Source organism: Sinohyriopsis cumingii, chromosome 3 (genome assembly GCF_028554795.1).
Source record: "Sinohyriopsis cumingii isolate HCF-2022 chromosome 3, ASM2855479v2, whole genome shotgun sequence".
In the NCBI taxonomy this organism is placed as follows: Eukaryota; Metazoa; Mollusca; class Bivalvia; order Unionida; family Unionidae; genus Sinohyriopsis; species Sinohyriopsis cumingii.
The window spans coordinates 99323228-99346124 of record NC_142963.1 but is presented as its reverse complement, the minus strand read 5'-3'; the positions used below and the strand labels follow the sequence as shown (position 1 = coordinate 99346124).

At 33.8% G+C, this 22897-nt stretch overlaps 1 protein-coding gene across 1 annotated transcript; it reads right to left on the bottom strand.

The window, feature by feature from the left end:
- Positions 1–2596: 2596 nt before the first annotated feature.
- On the bottom strand, positions 2597–6039 carry LOC149803379 (uncharacterized). Its single transcript, XM_089951392.1, has 5 exons — positions 5974–6039; positions 4730–4841; positions 3953–4111; positions 3261–3350; positions 2597–2894 (listed from the first exon to the last, which is right to left on the bottom strand). Exons 2-5 carry the CDS (start codon positions 4830–4832, stop codon positions 2734–2736), a joined length of 513 nt encoding a protein of 170 aa, XP_089807518.1. The 5' UTR covers positions 4833–4841; positions 5974–6039; the 3' UTR covers positions 2597–2733.
- Between the last annotated feature and the right edge of the window lie 16858 nt (positions 6040–22897).

Genomic DNA, 22897 nt, shown 5'->3' with positions numbered 1-22897 from the left:
TTTCTATTATCTGAACCTAAATGTAGCATTACAAAAGCAAAAGCTATCTGGATTGGAAACACGAAATTCTCTAATGTAAAAATATGTCCCAAAATGGACATAATTTAGTCCTCTTCTAACTTTACACTCCTTGTCATAGATGTTTCTCCAGATTTACAACAACTGGTGGAAATTAACAATATGAAGAAACTAACAAAGCAAAACGAAAACTGGCAAGCTGGAGTGAAAGACATGTGTCCATAATTGGTAAGGTAATTGTTGTAAACACTATTGTTCTACCCATATTCATACATCTTTTTCAGCACTTCATATTGATATAAGATGGGTAAAAATATTGCTGGAAAAGTGGAACGTGGCCGAACTTAGTCAATAAAACTATTTTCAGAAATAGAAAAGGATACTTGGAATTTAGGAAGAAGGAAATTAGAAGAATTTAGTTAGCTCATTAAAACATTTTCTTAAGAGATGTAATTGGAAAGAGGAACAGCAAAGTCCTAACGAGCATCTATCCATGAGTATTTAACATTTTGTCTCCCCTAAAATGTTCTATCAATAAAAGTCCCGGACAGTAGGCGGTTTTGAAATTGTGAACGGTCTAGTAGATGATCACGGTAATTTAATACCTTTTGAAATAATAAAAGAAAAAACTAGAAGCGATGAATTCTTGAAATACTTAATATACAAAATTCCAAAAGCATGGAAAAACGCCATAACAAACCATTTAGTACATACTACTTTTGATAAGCACGAAGATAAAATAATGAACTTGTAAAAACAAAATTCACCCAAGTTTGTTTACACACATCTTTTAAAAAGATAAAAGACAACAAACTGCTAAGCAAGAAACTTGGATGCAAGTATTTAATTAAAATATAAGTAGTGAGGAGCGAAATGCTGTACCAAGGCTACCAAGTTGATCTCTTTTAACTTTAAATTAATCCATATAATAATCGCTACTAATGATTTTCTGAGAGAATTAACATATCAGATGATGATAAATGTACTTTCTGTAAGAGTGAAAGTGAAAGTATTAAGCATTTCTTTCATGATTGCAATACTAGTTCACTATTTTGGTACCGTTTAATTGAACATTTTGCACCTATTTGCCCAAATATTGTACAGTTGTTCCAAAAAGAAACATTTTTAGGGAGGGAACAAATGGACAGTTTGTCTAATTTCGTGCTTATTTTGGCAAAACATTATATTTATACTTGCACATTCAATATGAAAAATCCTTCTAATTTTGCTTTTAAGCAGATAGTTGCAATGCATAAGAACATTGAAAAATATACATCTAAGGGAAATGAAAAGAGGACCAATTTCTTCAAAAACGGACCTCGGTAATGAACATGTAACTTCTATCTGACTTGATGGTAAACAGGAACAAAATACTGTAATATCACACAGTCCATGTCACCTAGATCGTGTTTGTGTGTGTTTTCTTTCTTGTTCTGTAGATTATATTTTTAATATCCCTAGATTATCTGATAACCAGAAATGGTCGATTATAAGGTGACTTTGGGATGGTTCCCCAACACAGTGGTAACCTACTACGGTGTTAATACAAATAAATTATAAATCTGTTTTGTTCCTGTCTACGAAAATGGTCTTAAAAGCTTATCTACAGGTTCATAAACATCAACATAAATGTTAGACCCATTTTCAAATCTTTCTTACATCACGTATAATTGTTAGACAAAATTGAACCAATATAATGTTTGTAGGAAAGTTATATGTTTGTGATCTCTGTGGATGAATCACTAAGTGGACTTAGAAATACCATATAAGATGCAAAAACATGTATTTCAAAATTCATACATGACAAAGGCTTGTGAGCATTTTCATCCAATCTGGTAAATATACATGTTTATTTCTCCTCGTATTGTCATTAATGTATCTGGCATTAAAGTTCAATGATGTATCGTATTAAAATGCCAACGTCTCTCTGAATTCGTTTCTTGATCTATTATATGGAATGCCAGCGAACTGAATCAATAAATCAATCAAAAAAGAAAAAAAGAAACAAACAAACAATGTAATAATCACAATTCTTCTCTGTGTCTTCCCCAGCATGAAATCTCTGCTCATTTGATTATTTATTGTTTATTCAACAAGTAAAATTTTCTCGACAATGTTTCCTGATAGTTTTATTAGTCATCCTTATTTTTCCTCTTCCAGCCGGAAGACGAAATAGTTCAAGCTGAAATGACCTCTTTCATATTGATGTGTAAACTTCTTCTAAATTAACAGAACAATGAACATCTTTTGAGATTTTTTCCACATTCTATTGGAAGATTCATCATATCCTTTCCTTTTTACCAGCATGTTCAGGTTGCCTTTCATTAATATAGTTTTTAAAATTTTCTGACTCCCAATGATATCAGCGTGACTAGCAAAACAATTATGACATTATTATACCTTGGTGCCTGGCACGTGCACTATGTAAAAAAGATTCTTATATTGTACATCTGCAAGCGGAGAAATTAATGACAAAGTATACCTCAAGTTTCCTAGCCGGACTATCAAATTTGTATTGATAGTTTGGAGAAAACCTGGAGAAGAACCTAAATAGAATAAATAAAAATGGACGAAATAATATGAGGAAATACAAGTTTTATTTAGGATAGGTTCGCTCCTTGAACAGTCATAATTCATATACTCTTCTTAACATTAATATTATTCAGCAATAATAGGAATATTAGCTAGATTGGAGCAATTGCCCTTACTTCCTCTTTACACACACATATGGTTAAATGATTTCTTGGCGCTAGAGACGCTAACGGTCACAGTTGTACAGATTTTACTCTCTTCGATTACCACGTTGGATAACTTTATGCAGACTGTGGGCTTGAACTTAAATACCTTCACATCCTTGCATCGCGACCAGTCTAGTGCTAGAAAGAAAAGAATATAATGCAAATAGGAAGCTGTACTGAAATTGGCATGAGCTGAATAGGTTTGGTGTGTATTTAAGCAGGTAAAGCTTGGATTCTGCAGGGGAGAATATATCTGGTATCTGCATTTCTTGACTAGTGTTATCGTTTATCTAACCATTTTTTGTTTCCACCCAAAACGCAACCTGGAAAGTATCACAAAATAATACGAAGCGACCACTCCTTCAGTCAGATTGAGCTACTGACTATGCTAATGACACATAATTGAGCCCAACAATAAGAAAACCGTAAATAATTATATGGAATGCAAATCCACTCAAAGATGATCATAGACCTAACTTATTGCAAGTGAAAATGTTTGCTTACCATTAATTGTCTTCTCATAGATAATGTTGTCACGGAAGCTAGCGTGCACATATAACTGGTTATCTGGTGTATGAGTCATTGTCAGGCATACTGCAGAGAGAACATTCAATATACATTTTTAACTTAGATGAATACAGATATTTGACTGTGAAATTAGGTTGCATGAGTGTTGTCCTATCATCAATTGCTCGGTAAAGATACATTTACTTTTCTTCGTGAGTAAGTATAATACAAAATAATATTAGAGATAGTTTTGTGGTAAAATATTGTTTCCCGGTGTAATTGCAATCCTATGCAAACATTGCCAGAGATGTATTATAAATCGGAAACTTTGATAAATCACTTGCGTGCAGGTGCAGATGTATTGCAAGCCATAATATGTTTACAAGGTTAATCTATTCTTTTCTATATTTCTTCAACTAATGTATACAACGTATTAAAACATGAACAATCTACTTGCTCTGATTTTAAATACATTACATAATTGTATTCATAGATACTTTGTCCATTCACTGAACTATTTCCAAAATTGGGTAATCCTGCTTTCGTCGTGTTTTACTTCAAACGATTATATATAATCCAAGGAAAATTCGCATTTGTAAGAGACCAATGCACAAAACTATATGATAAAAAGATAATCTCAGCCAATGCCAATGTTTCGTCTCTAAGAAAGAAAAAAGTCGGACACTTACATTTAAAAGCGCATAATTGGCAGGTTGAGCCATCGCACTTGAAAGGGTGATATCTCTTCTCTAGACGGGCATCCTCTAGCGTTCCCATATCCTGAAGCTCCGCCTTGTTTCCTCCCGCTATAATTGCGTCACTGCCATCAACAGTGACATAATCGCGACCTTTGTTCAACGAAAACGTTTCAAGTACTGATAAGTGAAAATTCGAGAGGAAAACGCAGTCTGTTGTATTTATTGATATATTAACAATATATAATATGAAACTTATTGGTATTTCCTTATTACAGTAATAATAATAATAATAATAATAATAATAATAATAATAATACTTGTCAAACGATGTGTATAGTGCGGTAATGATGCAAATTCATGTATCCTTCTTCACAGTAAAAGCAGTTCAAGATCATTAACACATATGCACAGGGAGATATAAAAACCATCTTGATGCATACATACATACATACACCCACCCACCACCCACCCACCCACACACATACACACACACACAAACACATACATACATACATACATACATACATACATACATACATACATACATACATACATACATACATACATATATACATACATACATGCATGCATACATACATACATACATACATACATACATACATACATACATACATACATACATACATACATACACCCACCCACCACCCACCCACCCACACACATACACACACACAAACACACATACACATACATACAAACATACATTCATACATACATGTAAGTAAACCGTACAGGTAAGGATCTTACCATAGTCAAGCAAATGCTCATAGTCGATGTCTTGTTGAATTATCCCGGATCCCTGTACTCTGACCAGGTGGACGGTAATGGCAAGAACGATCAAACGCATCATATTGATCACCTGTAATAGTATTAGTAGTACTAGTAGAAGTAGTATTAGTAGTAGTATTAGTAGAGGATATGTACAAGTGGTGAATTTTTAAATGGTTGCTTTTAATCTCTATTTCCTCAGATGTTAATGATCCTTATGTACGCAGATCAAGTTCTCAATGCTTCGACTCTAAATCAATTACATATCGAATATATTCCTTTGTTAACTCAGAATATAGATGTTTCTCATAAGAATCACAATGTCAACGTAATGTTTGTAAACATCTGACTTAGTACACTTCTTAGTACTCCTAGGAAATGAATCCAAAGATCATACCTTTTTCAATATCGTCTGCACAGAAACATTAAACTACGAAATGAGGTGCACCACAGTATTCCTGACACATATTTTTTAAAAAAAAACATCGGAATAAGATAGAGATCAGCTGCAGCGTGAAAGAAAATAGAGATCATGTTTATTGTAACATGATTGTCTGTACATCCAAGAAAAAGAACGAAAGAATCAAACTTTATAGATGTTGCCTGAGTAATCAATTACTCTATCATCCCAATTTGTTTGGGTTGCATCGTGATATAGTACTGAAGAATATACATGGTCTGCATTGTATCACATTGACATTTCAAATTATATACCTATTTCAAACATATGAAGATCAGACTTGTATGCAGAAAGGACATCAACTTACCAATCTGCATAGCACATCAACAACATGAAAATCTGGTGTAAGTTTTATTTGTTTTTAGATGTTACAATTTATCAGCTAAATGATTCTTTCTGTGTATTATCACTTTACGCAGTAAGTAGAAATAAAAATAACCCCTCCGTATGAGAAAATTTAAATCACAAATTATCTCCTCTTTGCTTGTAATACTTGCAAATATTCGAACATTGTGATCTAGCGGTTTCAAAGATCTTTGATAACACTGCACATAGAGAATCACGTTCCTAGAACAAAAATAAACCATGTACCAAGTTCTTAAAGAACTCAGTGCTGACTGAGATTTTTAAGCAACATTCAGGAAAACAAAAATTGAAAATAAAATGATAGAATTTAAATAAAGAAATACAATTAAAATAAGTATTTCAAAACAATGAAAGGAACTGTGATATCTGAAATTATAGTCAAAGTATTTTCACTCACCTAAATATCAAGATAAGCTACTATGAATCTGATGGTTTCTTCTTCTCTTCTACTTCCAGCACTCAGACGGGGAATGATTTTTCTAGCTGAAGAATGCTACTTAAATAGGACATGAGGCAGAACGTGAACCAATTAGATCAAAGCGAATTTTATATGATTTACAACAGAAAAGCATGGTTGATTCTTTAGAGAAAACCATTCGCTTACATGTTTTCAATTGAAATTGCCGCAAGACATAGAAAAAGAAAATTAGGTAATGTTTAGACTATTAAATACTTTCTAGTCTTAAGTGTTTAAGAGTACCCGAGTTGAAAATATTGACACGTGCTGCAAAAGCAAACAATGTTTCTACCTAATACCCTGTGTAACTACCTTTTTACACGATATATACGTCTACAATTCATTACCTCATTTGGTAAAATTTGGTTTTATTTGTTATACAAGCTAAATTGGTTTTAAATTTTCTTTTATACGCTACGCTGCCTGTCCGAAGTGAAAACCTGGACTTCTATGTTTTCTATTCTTTGTAAGAGCCTCGTAGCTATTTTAATGTTTTATTATCGGTCCTAATGCTTGTCATACACTCTACTTGAATATACTGAATGTAAGAATTAAAAATATCTCTTTACAACACTCCCGGTTTACATCTGTAGTCATTACATACTAAACCATGAAAAACTGACATTTAAAATGTATTACTAAAAAAATGAGAGAGCGGATTGTTATGAAAACTATTTATATATAATGCGCAGGCATTGCACACAATTTTACGATGTTATAGATGTATCGAATCTTTGTGTCAGAATGGGAAGTACTTCAGAGTTTAAAAAATAAATGGTTCTAATTTTCTTCTTGTTATTGTTGTATTTTTATTTCCACTATATCATTACATTTTTCGAACGTTTACCTCTAGTTGGTACCTAATAACCAATACTGCACAGAAGTGCTACAGAACGCTACCTCCCTACCCACCCTACCTACCTACGTACGTACACACACACACACACACACACACACAAACACACACACATACATACATACATACATACATACATACATACATACATACATACATACATACATACTTACATGCATGCATGCATGCATGCATTCATACATCCATCCATACACATACACACACACATATATACATATATACATACATACATACACACACATACACACATACATACATTCATACATATATGCATACCATGCATACATACATACATACATACATACATACATACATACATACATATTCGTATTTTATATCACTCAAATACTGGTTTGAATACTACAATATTGTTTTGTAGTACAAAAGTGATGAACTATTGTGGAAATTTATGAATATTAATCAGGTCCAAACGTATTCTTTTTTCTTCTTAACTGATAGTTTGTTGTCTTTTAAGATGTCATATCATCTCTTAATATATTTTAGATTTAAATGATTTAAATTTAAATGTCACGTACGACAAGTAGAGCCACACACACACACGCACTCACACACACGCAGATGTATGTATGTATGTATATATATATATATATATATATATATATATATATATATATATATATATATATATATATATATATATATATATATATATATATATATATATATATATATTGTTTTTTATCGGGATGACAACGAATCGAATACAGGTGTGTGTTCGGTTAACATTCGTCTTATCTGAAATATTTTCTACATCCCGAGTACAAGCGCATGTCAGTCCGGGCAGAGGAGGTAAATATTCGTTGCGGCTATATTGTTGAACTTGGAATTTCTTCAAGACTGTCCTAACGTATGTGGTCGCCATGTAGCAGATGCATGAGCGTTTCCGCCGAAAACTCCTTTATTGGGGCCCAGGCTTTATTTTTTATGCTTTTGCATGAAATTGTAGTAGACTGAGAAACTGCGAACAAACTCGCGTGTATTCGTTTGGTCACACATTTCTGTCCTATGTGCTAACTCTGTCCTGTACCTGGTTTGGATTGTAATCTAAAGAATTGACACCTTTAGTTTAGATATAGGTACTATACACTGCCATGTCTAGTCCTGTGTTTCCAAAGGAGGTACCAGCAAGATAGAATATATATTATTTCAAATAAATTCCAAAAGTGGCTTAAAATAAAGTGTGGAAACAGTGAAGAAGTTTTATTTAAAGCTGTCTATATGCATATATTATCGGAAATTATTCTCATTATTTAAACAAAGGGCTTTGCATTATTAGAACGCTAGAAAATATTTCTTAGTATAATACTCTGTTGCAAGGTTATTGGGGCTATAGAAGCGGACCACCTGATAAGCGAGGCTGTCTTATATTGAGGTAGTTTGTACTTGCAACTAAGAATACTGAAACTTCTTCCATTACCTCACTGACGTTATTTTGGGGTCTTCTTATACTAAAGGGCTTCATTGTGAAGAATTTCTGTATATCCTGGAGGAGTGAAAATGTACGTCTTTTCCATGTTAAATTGACTTCATTTTGAGACTACAATTTACAGACCAAACCATTCCAGAAAAGCAAACAATGCGTAAATATAAAGAAGAACGCTATCAAAAAGCCTCATTAATGATGTCCATTGTGGAATCAATATTTATAATTCAGCTGGAAATGGCGCGATTATTAACTTATTGTGTAAATTATCTAATGTCATTTTGTATCTCCATGTTTTATAGGACTTTGAAGTCTAAATGAAACTGAATGTACGATAACTGTATATCATCTTTATTGACCAAATTCCTCCAGAAACTGGTTCTGTAGAAATGTTTAAAGGCATTTAAAAAACTGATAGTCTTGACGTTTCACCTTGTATTGTAGAGATACACATTTCATGGTAATTTAAGTTTAAATTGCTGGCTTCACGTCCCAGTGAACTATATCGATTTGGCAATATAAGCAGAAATTACAGGATCGACAGTGATCGTTTGATGGATACATTAGGATAACAGACGTCTACAAAATAGCGAACATTTTTCATTTTTATTTCAACCCGGTTTGAAATAAGCTATTGATAAGTTGGAAAAAAAAATGAAAGAATACTATTGCCATGCACCCAGCTTTGAAAGCTGTCCAAAATTGGATAAATTGTTTTCACAATCGATAAAAAAACTTTGTTTCTTCACTTTATTGTCACTGAAACCGTCTGTCTCTTCTTGGTGAAATCTTGAACTGAAAGTAAGACTTTATCCATCAAACTCTATATATGTGTTAAACTCTGTTACTCGTCTCTTCTTCAGCAGCATCATTACTGAAATTACGATATGCACCATAACTCGTATAGCTGTGGTTACAACATGTCCCCTATGAGGTACAGAAAATAAAATTAAATATATACTCTATGTTCCATATATATCTTATATATTTTGTCATGGTTATGCATTACATTAAGACTGATTCATTTTTAAGCAAGTGAACTTTAATGAGAAGCTCGGCACAAGGAACTCGTTGGCTGCTTTTGAAATGTAGAAATAAATCACATAAATAAATTGTACATCATGAACAAACTTTCTGAGAGATTAGGACTGCTTCTTCGATACATTTACGGTACTTGTCCTTCTAAAAGACCGCATGTGCTGACAACGTAAAATACTTAAATGCCATTGAGAATTATTGAATATATACAACCTCTAGCCAGTGTGATTAAATGTTACATAATCCATATTTGCGAAACTTAAAACTACAATTAAAAAATTAAATGACTAAACAGACGAATCAAGAAAATTATGAGAAAAGAAGGTATTTATTCGTGGAGGAAAAAGTCAAATTATTTTGCCACCGGTTGTAGATTTTAGTAGCCGAAGCTACACGTTCAAAGGAAAATAATTGGATGAATCAATGTATAAAAATTAATCTACAATAACCTACTTTTGATACGGTAGACCTTCTCTCCATGAGACAAATCACATATCAATCCTCATTATGTAAGTAAAGCGAAGATCAAAATAGTAAGTGTACAACACACTGCTTAATATGCACAAATGTGAAAAATAGGTATCACCGAAATAGTTTAATAATGGTGCAATTACCCTCCTTGAAATGCCTTATAGCACTATTTGGATAGGCATGTTATTCCATCATCTCGCTCCAAACATTAACATCTCTTATCCTAAATCAAATATATACCCAACGTTTTTGCGAAGACGCAGAAACTCATATCAGGAGGATGCCGAGTTTTGTGACAAAATAGATTAATTGAGCCCCCACACAAAGATTTTATCGCGATATTCATCGGAATGCAAGTGAGGAGCTGGTAAGGCGATATTGGTGATGGATAATCTGTATCAAGTTATATATATCCATCATCTCAAAGTTAGATATCCTGTTTACTTCTTTAAAGTAAATTTGAAATTAATCATCAAACGAACATCTTAACAAAGACAAGGAAAACCGATGAAACTTTTCCGTTTTAAAGTCAGGAGATATGGTCCACCCAGACCTCATAGGTATCTGTGAATTCAGACGAGATTTATAAACTCTTAAAAGATTTATAAATTCTTAAAATCTCCATTTGATGGTAGTTTTGTGGCTACTTTTAAGTGCTTGGATGTGCAAATTAGTACAAATGAACGTTTGAAAAAAAAAATTATTTTTAGCAAAATAAATGAGAAACATATTGATTTATAAAATTATAAATTTCCACATATTCTGGCAGTATATTTTAAGACACGTGTTACACCGTAAAATGTCCTCCATATGTACAGAATGTAAATATTATATTGGTTTCTGTTGTTCTTTTCTTGAGGTTAATTGTATTGGAGGTAATATGTTTAAAACCTGAACCTTAGAAGTCTAGTTTTCGTAAAGAGAAATATGAAGATCGTTATTCAGTTTATTCAATTAAGTGTTCGATAATAATAACGATTTGTATTGAAACAATCTTGCACAATTGTTATTTCTAAGGCTTTTTCAAGGATTATGTAACTGAAGGAAAATGTAAGTCGAAATGTTGTTTTGGTTTAAGAAAAGTAGAATACAAAGGATAATTTAATATCAATTGAGATTGGAAAAGAAACTAAGGTTGATTTGGGAAAATTAGGTAATCAGCTGTAGTTGTACAACGGTGTTCGAAAACTAGTTACAAACATTCAATAGGATTATTGTTTTGGAAACACCAGTCAACACTTGTAACTTAGGTCCACTTAAAGACTTAACACTTTGATAAGATTTAAGAGGCCTCAACATTATTTGATTTTCTTTCATTTTGGTGGACTGGAAAATCTAAACGTTGGTTATTTTGTTTTGTTTCAGAGGTTTGTATAACTGCAAGTTGGAGAATGTACATGTTTGGGCAAAACGTGGGCTATATCTGTACACAATACTTTTCATTATTAACTCATATCTGAATGGTTTAATCTGATCGGTCAATTCTCTAAATTATGTTCTTCTCATGTAGCATTCATGAGGAATTGTAGCAGAGAATAAAACATATGTGTGTGTTTCTACATCTTATGGCTAGAAAATATATATATAAAGACATTGATAATTGTACGATTGGTATATTTTCGTAAATAAAAACCACATCACATTTAAAAGAAATAAAGAGTAAATTTTCATCCATCTTAGGAATGCCTTGCTTTAAATTTATTTCCTGAAATAATTTCTCCTTTTTCTTGCTATTCTGAAATTAACTATCTTTTCTTTTCGTTCACCTGCAAATTAATTTTTAAATTTCTTAGAAGGAGTGTACCTGATCATTGAAAAGGTAATTATGTTCAGTTTGTGGGTGATTAGGTACAATTTACACTTCCAGAAATACCCAACCATGACCATTTAATCCTTATAATCCTAAATGTATTCTCTTTGAAGAAACTAATCCCATCAATAAAAGATTTAAGTTTAGAAAGCACGCAGTTTTCATTTATTAGTCTCTTATCAATGCACCTGAAGATATTGTGCCATCTTCTCTAATCAGAGGTCATCGATTCAATCTTGTATCGTCTTCGTGGATCCAAGTAGATTTATTACTCTTATAAGGAGAAAATGAGACAGGTCGTACAAAATCAAAACAATTAAAGATAATGATGATCAACATTAATCTTTATTGAGCAAAAATACTTTCATCTTAGCCGTCATATCCCCAAATTCCATTCTCATGTTCTGATTTGCTTCGTACGCTTTCCGAGGTCAGCAGTGGAGGTTACTTCATTCAGACAAAAATCGTTGGCAGTCCCTAACTTGATGCGATTCGAGACACATTATTCAAATACATCTTTCTTGATTTCCTCATGGTTGGCTATCACTGTTACCAAAAGTTGAATTGCTCACCACATCCCTTGGTGAATGTTTTTAAGATTTTCTGTAGCATTCATGTGTAACTGATACCTGTAGGATATTCCATTTCAACAGACGAAGCATATATTTCGTCATTGGAAACTGATTAATATTGAGTTAAAATGGTACTGCCGGGCAGGTAACTGCTTTATGATTCTTGCACAATGGCTATGGGAGCCATTTGTATTTGTTCATATCGTTGTTTGGCTCTATTTCACCTTGCAACACGGAATGTAGCATGATACCACTTTTATGTGTCTTATGACATGTCTTGATTCTAGATCATGCGAATGACATTACCAGTTTTTTTGCTTGTCTTAGGATAGTCGTTCTCGCCATGGTGAGAACGCAATCTGATGAAGCGTAGTAATGTCTTACCGCCTCCTGATTTCTCTATTAATCGATTACCTACCTCTGTTTGGCATAACGAGTAGTTAGAGTCATGTTTAGCCATCTTTGTAGCTGGCGCCTATACTTTAGCTGCTGTTTCCAAAATGTTAGATGATAAATGCCATTGCAGGTGAATACGTGTGAAAGTAAAATATTAGTTTTCCAAGAGAAACCCAAAGCTATACTGTCTCGACTATTTGAATAAAATATATTATAAATTATGTTTAGGTTAATTTCGGTACTGTTCATGTTGCATAATTATTGCACTCCCACTACCACAACGCTCACCATCTCACCAGCATCATTTTCAAGAATCATATGGTGAGGTTAGATGTAACGAATGGACATAAAGGTTAGAGGTCACTTATACACTAGTGCTTTGCAGAAAGAGGGGACCCTCGTATCTCATCTTGCTGAGACTAAGACAAATTTAGAAATTTAGAACTATCCACGTCTTACTTCCCGGTAGTATCCAGGTCTTATAAATCGGCGATCAAGTATCGAATTGTTTCAACATATCACGAACATTGGGATCGCTGTTTTTCTAATACGAATGCTAACTGCATGAAAATTTAAGTTTTGATATTTTTTGCGACAGTCTAGCCCATCCTTTCTATCTTTCCGATCAAAGCTGTTATTGTCTTCAGGAGATATACACTCAGAAGACTAATTCTAACTAAAGGAATAAACGAAGAAAGATCTTATAATCTAGGCCTGTAGAACTATGTCTGTACAGAAAATATTCCAATTTCACCACTTAAATGTCTGATATAGTTCCACTGGTTTACATAACATAGTTTACAATCTCAGTCTTCAAAAGTATTGTAAGAACACAACCTAAGTTAACTATCTCCTAAAATGTATGATACTTAGTTTTCCTCCTGTACTCCATTGCTAAATGATCTTCGGGTAAGTATATATTTTTAAAAGGGAACAATGAATTAAATATTGAAAAAATGGACCATTATTCAAGACGAATAACTCTGGAATACGTCCTAAATTGATAAAGCATATTTTATAGGACAAACTTTCATGTGGTACATATGATGCTTCGATTATTCTTTATAATTCTCTTAAGGCTTGTATTGGCATATATATATTTTATCGCATCGAACTAAACCATTCAAAAATGAAGTAAAATTGAGGAAATTGATATTAAGTGTCATTTTTTGTAAAGGGACAAAATTAAGCCTTTGGGAAGAACTAAGTCACCTGAAATAGAAAGAAAAGAATGTAAGAAATGTCTCAAAAATATGATAAAGTTCCATTTCGATAAATATAATATTATATGATAAATTTTTCCAATTGTCAGAACAGTCCAATTAGAAAAGTATCAAAGTGCAAAATTAACAAAGATGCATTAATCCCTGCTAATTTGCAATACTCAGAATCAGAATCAGAAACAGTTGCAGTTTAAGATCCAGTTCTGCCTATCCTTTACACACTAAGCAGCATTATAACCCAGATGAAACCTTCAGATTCTTGGTTGGCCAACCTGGATGATGCACGTGTCTTTTCTACATCAAGAAATACCAATTTTATTACCATGACCGTCCATCGTTGTGATGGACCTATTCTGTTCTATCAGTCTCAGCTAGTGTCTCTCTGGAAAGAAGTGTATTCAAAGGTGCAATAGAGAGGGTGAAGAATGTGTTCCCGGACTGTACTATTTTCAAAAAGAGAGGACCGATTTGACTCTTTGTTTTTTGGATACATTCCTTCGCGATAAGACCGTGATTAGGACCACAGCTGCAATCAGGGATATCTTTAAGTAGATCATCTTGACTGTCTTCATATACGATCATGATATTTTTCGTTACATCTGCATCTTCACAGACCACATTCAAATTCTGAAATTTTGTCTATGACGTGAAATCTGTATATTTTGGACACTTCCGTTTAGTCTATATTCCGTTCCCACTCTAATGGGTGTAATATCAATATTTTAAAGACACTTAGGGGTTCCACACCTGTAGTTGTTCAATGACCAGTTGTTTCGGAAACAATAACCTCAAATGAGTCCTCCTGGAGCATCTATCTCGATGTATCATGTTGGGAGAGGGTGAATCATGTGGACCTAATACCCTATCAGGAGAAGTCGGATCCAATCTCATATCATAATTTAAGCTATGTAGGGATGAATTTTCTGACCTGTCAAGGAATAGTATGTGTTCTTTCTAATAAAATCTGTTAATTACTTACGCTCCTTGCAAGACTGGACGAGAAACCATTCCTGTCTGCTTCATTCAGTCTGTTTCACTTGGGGTCTCTAAACATGTCATCTGTCTTAGTTCCATGAGAAAACATCACGTACTGCCCTCCCGTTGTATCTTGTTTCTAACAAAATGGTGAACTCACAAGAACCCCTGTCCGCTCCATGTCTCCATATGATCCAAGTTTCATCGCCATTAAGATGGTGAAAAACTGGAACAATTTCTTAAAGGAGTTCCAGTTCACACTCCTGAATTGCACTTAGTCCTTTGCACAAATACATCATATTCAGTTGGCAATGGACTAGATAGAGTCTGAGGAATTCTTTGGAAGAAGCTTTCGTCCACATCAACAATCTAAAACCACTTACTGTCTAGCGATTCAAGGGAGTGTCAACCACATAAGTCATCACTGCATAATAGAACCACATATGTTAATGTTACGTGAATGTTTTTAACCTCATGTAATACATTAGTTCCGAGGAGATAACACATTCATGGTTTATCTGCGAGGCAACCTTATAAGAGGGTGATTTACACCCCAGTGCTAGACCAGAGGGCATGGGTCACGAAGACTTTCTATCTGAGATGAAATTAATTATTTGTCTTAGCACAACATTACTGAAATCCTTTATCGTCATGCACGTGTTAGACATATTTTCTAGCAATGTAGCAAAATTAAGGTACTACTAATTCATATCAGTTTCCATCGACCCCTCCACGGCTCAGCCGAAAACAAAACAACACAACAAACTACATTTTGCTCTAATAAGAACATACGCCTTATAATGCTTAAATGTGTGTTTGTAAAATTTTCTCAATATGAAATACTTTCAAAATGTAGTTAAAGTAAAAGAAAACTATGTACTAAAACACCCTGTGAATTATAACTTTAATGTATGTGACATGTACGTCCTCAGCAAATAACACATTTAAACATCAGTTTTATGCTTTGAATTTTAAAGATTTTGGATGACACCAATTAAGGGTAAGAGACTATGTATATAAATTTATACCTTTATGTTGGAAAGGCATGTAATAAGATCATACTCAAATTGGCAAAATAGGTATGCTATACATTATGCGTGATAGTTTACATATATTGTGTTTTTACAGTACTACATAAGACTGTTGTGTGGAATGAACTACTGTCTTGCAATATCAGGCCCCACAGGGGAGTGGTTAAAGGTCTATATGAGGTGGGACATGTGACTGATTCTTTAAGTGGATAATGACTGTAAATGTAACTTTTAAAGTTACTGAATAAATGACATTCGAAAGATCCTGGGATTTATAAAAGTTCGATTTCCTTCACCTGGACGTAAAAGAAGGCAGCTAAGTAGTTGACATGTTTAGTGAGACAGGATTACAGATTGAGCAGCTGCATCGAGCGCCAAATCGAACATTTAAGACTAAATTGATATGTGCATTTAAGACTAAATTGGTATGCAATAAATAGTCGTCCGTATGTATGTAGGTATGAGTAATGTTGCATATAAGCATACGATCTGTCAGGGATGAAGTTTTCCAAGTGTCTGCAACATATCCGTTCATCTGAGGATTAAATATTAGTACCTTGTTGACATACACGTGTTACCTACAACCTTAAAAAATCTTGATCAATGTTATAAAAGGCTGCATTTTTCACTGAAAAGTCTCTGAATGTGTTGAGTTACCACATGTGTGTGTCAGAGCAAATAGAAAACATTCCATTTCTTCTAGTAAGAATTTACACCAGTGACATTTTATCCATAACAATGTAGTTCTGCATAAACAAATGTAGTACATGAATGACAGACAACACCAGTATTTAACAAAATTAACACTAGAAGAAGGTATAATAAGACAAAATACTCCTTGAAACCTCTTTGAAGTCTTTAAAAACGCATTGGAAAATAATTTTGAGCCACTACACGAATCATGAAATTCACTTTTGTTACACTTTGTGTCCAAAATATGGTTTTACCCAGATACAATATTTTCTAGATTTATCATGCTAAATTCGTTCAGGCGGAAGGATATAACCTGTAAAAGTATTGTCCTATTTCAGTAGATTAAAATAATAAAATGTTATCCTATGATAATAAAGATAAACATTACATGTATCTTTTGAACGAAAACACCTCAGACAGTGTAACAAGATTACCGGTTGGGATTTCGCATTTACTACAGAACACGTTTGATGGTGATATAACTACAATGTTTAATGACGGATGACTTGAATGAGAAAAGACTTGTGATCAATATGTGCGTATAATATCCAAATATAGGCTCAATTATCATAATCAGCAAGAACTAAATAATGAAAATACAAATAAATGACCTTACCAAGTACAACGACAAGGCGTGAATGATTCAAATTGGTTTAACAACTAAAGAATGCTGTGTTTTTCCCAAATAGTAAAACTGTTGTATTTTACTGATATTGTAAAAATGTATTCACTCAGTTAGTGTAAATGATAAAACAAAGGGACAGAGATAAAAACTATCTTTACAGTCTCATAAACGAACTGGGTATTACAAACCCCAAAGATTAGCAAAAGGCTACAAAATTACATATTTGGAGTTACACACGCCGTCACCAGCACACATGGCTACCAGTCATACTGATCAATGAAGCAGACATTATTCCGGGTTGGTCAATCAATCAACCAGTGCCCATCCATCTTGGTCAGCAACACCTGATCATCTGCTTCTCGATCAGCAACACTGTTTACTCAGCTTTACGGCTGCCATGGTTCAGCTTCACAGTTGCTATGATCATTTTCTATTATTTGCTCTACATCTTGTACCACGACGAATCCGATCACTCCAATAACTCAGATAATTCTGATCACTCTGATCTCTCAGGTCTGTCTGGTCAGTCCGACCACTCCGATCACTATGGTCAGCTATACAGCTGAAGATGTGCAAGTCCTTAAAGTAGACCGCTCACGGGCAATACGTTCTGTAATGTAAAGATTTTGACCTACGGTGTGGTATTTATACATAGACGATGTCGCAATACATCGTCTGTGCGCTGGACGTATTCGGTTATTTTCATCGGAAGCACTTCGCACGTGCGACAAAGGATGAACCGAACTCACTATTTCGAAACCTTTGTACAATATACATAAATTATCATCGGGTATCGTTGTAAACAAAAAATGAAACCCGAGTGTATGTATTTAAAAAAAGGATTTATACAATTTCATGTCAAATAGCGCTGTTACAAAACTGTTAGAAATATATTGGTAGTTTTAGACCCTGCTATTACCTAATGTCGCAAGTATTATAATAACATTTATATATTCGAATTCTTAAGGTTAATATATTTAAGTGCTTTATTAAGCCATGATTAGTCTTTGTCCACCATTTTGAACATTTCCGTGGGAGGATTAAGATTCCATAGAATCTAGCTGTTTTCAACATCAACGGAGAATAACACCATCCTTTTCAGACGCAACCTAGATGAATACTGGCTTCATGAATCATATCTCATAGAAACGTTTCAAATGTACAGAGCAAGCTGTATGTAAAGAATTATGTGACATTATTTAGCCCCTAATTACCTTATTATCTATGGCAATTATTTGGAATACCAACTGAAGCACGACTCAATGACATGTGCACTGTAGAATATGTATATTTATATCTTTATAACTCCTAGTACATGACTGTGTCTACTTTATGTGTTTTTATTCATGACTATAAATTGTAATGATCATCTGTCGTCAAAATATTAGTGAATTTATTTTCACGGGTATAAAATTTTATTTTAAAATATTAAGAGTATAGATTGCGTAGGATCTATAAATCGTTGCTTACGTAGATGTTTACGACCAATAATAATAATAATAATAATAATAATAATAATAATATACATTTACTCGCTTGTGGTTATTTACCATTGGGGGTTTGGGTCAGGTGGGTTCTTAGAAGAATTAAGTTATTTTCCATTGGATCGATTAGGTAACATAATATGTATTTTAAAATGATAGATTGGGTAGTAAGATCTATCACCTGGAATATCTTGCAACACATGGTAGTAATATATACTTGAAGGTTTATATAATGAGAGAACTGAGCAATAAGATTTATTGCTATGTTGGTTTAAAAAGAAGAAAGGAGGATTCTGTATAAATTTATTTAATTATGCACAATTAAAAAAGATCTTACTTTGCAAAACGAAATGGGCGGCCTAGAGACATGCAGAGATAATCTCAATTTTGACCTGCACGATACTGAATTTGATGTAGCAGTGATTAAAAACTGATTATTTAAGTTCCTAGTTCGGACTAAAACAAAGATGAAGGTGGAACATACTGTGTTACTTGAAACAATCGCTTACAATTCTAGCTAAGTTGGTAGTTTAAAATATCGTCCCTTACAAAGAACATACTATTTTAGACCTCTTTAATTTTCAACATTTAAAGGAGGTAACTCTTGCATTAAATAAATTTACTGGCATTTCGTGTTAACTAGCCATACTAACTTTCATTAAATAAACTAAATGGACATCTTTAACAACACTGGAACACATTGCTACTGTGCCAAAAAGCATATGCAAGGACACAAGACGAAAGTACACCTATTAGTTATGTGATGATGTGAAGTTCATTGGAAAGGACCATATGTCCATCTAAAATAGAACTGAGAACACAAAACCATCAAAAGACACGTCTTGGTGACAATGTTGAAACCAAATTGCATCAGAATATGATTAATGGATTTTTGAGATATTCCATTTACAAGAACAGCCTATGTGAAGAGATGAAGTGAATCAAGAGATGAAGTTTGTCAAGAGCCATAACTATATTGAAAACGGAGTTGACAAAACAAGATACAAAAGGCAAATCTAGGTCTATGAGACAGCACTGATACGGAATTCCTTCACAATATACTAAATCGTTTCTGAACTATGCCCACCATTATAAGCAATATAACATGCGAAGATACAAAGTTAGCTGTCAAGGACCACATCTCTGTCTAAAATGGAATTAGTGAGACAACGCTCATAAATGACTCATCTTGATCAATTGTACAATGTTCATATGAATCTTTATCACATGATATTGAATCGTTTGTCAGCTATGCTTGCTGTATGGATAATTATTGATTGCAATTCTGCTGTAACAGGTAGAAAAGTCTTAGATAAGACAGCTGAACCATTAAGCTATTATTTTGTTGTTGTTGTTATTCTTGTTGTAGGGTTTAACGCCATTTTTCAGCACAGGATAGGCTATACATGGCGGCCAGTATTAATGGTGGAGGAAGAACCCGGGAAAACCCCGGAAAGAACCACCGACCCACAAGAAGCTACTGGCACTATTATTTTGTACTGATCTTTCCTTTCAGTCATGTATCGAGGGACGAAATGATAATGAGTAACTATCCCATTAGTCTTTTCACTTTTACTCCTTCACTTGATAACTTGTCTTACCCTGGTAATAAATAAGTTCATGTGCTTGCCTGTCTGAACTTATCGAAATGATGTCTTCAAAGAACATACTTTAACACAAAAGGTTTACATAATATTTGTTTTCTTCATTAATGTATCTAAATCCCATTCCAATGCATATGGTTTTCAAGATAAAAACAAAATGTCATCATTTCTCCATACGCGTAGACAGGTTTGTGGAAATTTAACCAATGAGATGTATGATATTTTATTTAATTATAACCAAGCAGATAGTGCAGTGTCTTTTAGGATCATGTCCAATCTTATCAGAAGCGGAGGGGGTTGCTCAGAACTCTTCTCATTATGTATTTAATATTTTAACTGTTATGGATGGAGTAGAAGAGTTGTGACATTTATTACGAGTACCAATTTCTTTTCAAATCAAAGTATCAAATGATGGCAATACACATATAACAATGCCAAAATTAGGATTCATTTTTATAATATAGTCTCAACAAAACTATCCTATGGAATGACATGAAGTTCTCGCTCCTCTGAGGGTGGCGGAAATACGATAACCTGATAGCAGGCCTGACAAAATCATGTCACATTCTTAAACAAATATTGTTGACGATATCTACTCAGCCTTGTACTCTATATAAGGTTTGGACGCCTGTCCAACTCAATAGTTTCGCCCGACACTTTCATAACATTTACTGGGATTTTCTCCTGATCAGAAGCTTTCTTCCAAAACAGTACACCCCGTGGGTTATCAACTACTCGAAAAAAACTAGTTTCGTCTGCGCGCGCACACACACACACACACGCTCGCACGCGCACGCACGTACGCACACACATACACACACACACAGAACGCATGACTCGATGCTAATGTCACATTTTTATGTACTTATTTTCTTCAAATATTGAGAAAACTGAAAACAATTAATTGAACAAACGTTTGCAGGAAAGTGTAGACAAAATGTTAACCACTATTCCGTCCAATAGTATTCGCCAGAGAATATTAAACAGCTTTAATGGTACTTCAATGTGAATAATATCATGCATCTATATATTGGATGTAACACATTATAATTCATTATGTTAATATTTAAAGATGACATATAATTTTGATAAACAGAGTACCGTATTCTTTGCAGGGGCTTGAAGAAGGGGGCGAGATATCACTTCCAGTCTATCCACTGCCAGGTAGTATCTGCAACAGGTCGGCGATAGAGCAATGCTTCTTTATTATCCTTTATATTTCCCATTATGCTTAAGACGTGGTCATAAATGACGTATTGGCTCTGACCTGAAAAATACAGTTTTCTCCGAAATATCTAGCGTTTCCGATAAAATTGCATTTTATCCTTTCACGATAATTGTTATATTTGTATTCAATTTCTACGACGCCAGAAATTTTGATAATGACGTTCTCCTTATTATTGAATTATAAATAGTCGGGGTTCATATTTTCGAAATTATAAAGAAATTGTCGTGTCCTTTCCTCTATTTCTATCGTTTTATATGAGATAGGAACATCGCTAGATACTAACGAGGTAGAATGAGATGTGGATGCAAAAACACAATCAAAGTGTTCCACAAATATATTTTCCAATTCTTATTAAAATACTAAACACATTTTAGACTTAATTCGCAAAAGGTTTCAACAAATAGTTGTTTTAAACAAATCTTGTGCAGTTAATGATTCTTTAATTCTATTTGAATGTGTGGTAGTGAACATTTCCCAAAAAGTCTCGGCAAATTGAAAGGAGGTTGTGAGAGGTGAGAAATCTCACACTCCTTATGGTGCTATGGTTATCGTTATCTAGGAGATCAACGGTATTATTGCCTGGCTCTAGTAAAACTAAAATAGCATATGAAATTAATGGATGGAATAACAGAGTTCTGAGCACAAATATGGTAAAGAACAATCCAGCACCCATCTGTAAATGATAATGTAATCTATTCCATAAAAAAGTGAAATCGCACATGCCATACGAAAGCTGCACATTCTCTTAGAAATAGAATTGAAAAATGTAGACGAAATTCAACACTTAGCGTTCTGTTATACTGATAGAACATATTTCATTATATAATCACACGGTACTTCCGGTCTTTCCAAGTCACTGTTGGTGATAACTCGGCGTTGCCATATTTCTTTTCCTTGTCAATCTCTCTCTTTCTAGCTACTTTGGGTCACCTGTCGTCTTCACTGCAGACGGTGATCTTTACCCACTCTGCAATTTAATATGGAGCTTCGTTTTCCTTCAATTAAAAATATAATACCCAGCCTAATTACATGTCAGGATCTTTTCTCATGGGATCAAACATTACTTTCACTCTTTTATACGTCATATATCGTCTGTTGTATTTCTACATAAGTAGGCTATGGTCAGTTCACAACCTAATATTACTCGCAACCTGTTATGTCTTTTCCAGCGGCTCATTACATTCTTAACTGGAACTATGATATAATTAGACATCTCTGATATCTATTACCCTCTCACTGTGGCTATAAAGTTCAAGCTATTCCTTGCATGTCGACATACGCCCTTATGCTTACACGCTCGATTCTCGGTTGAAAATAAATATCGGTTTAATTACACAACGCAATAATGGACTACAATCCTTCTCCAAACTTCGTTACTTTACTGTTTAGCTTT

Coding starts and splice junctions, on each gene's coding strand:
- LOC149803379 (XM_089951392.1), bottom strand. CDS start 4,832: ATGATGCGTTTGATCGTTCTTGCCATTACCGTCCACCTGGTCAGAGTA. Junction 4,112..4,729: donor TGAGCATTTGCTTGACTATG/GTAAGATCCTTA, acceptor CGTTGAACAAAG/GTCGCGATTATGTCACTGTT. Junction 2,895..3,260: donor CTATGAGAAGACAATTAATG/GTAAGCAAACAT, acceptor TTTTCTTTCTAG/CACTAGACTGGTCGCGATGC.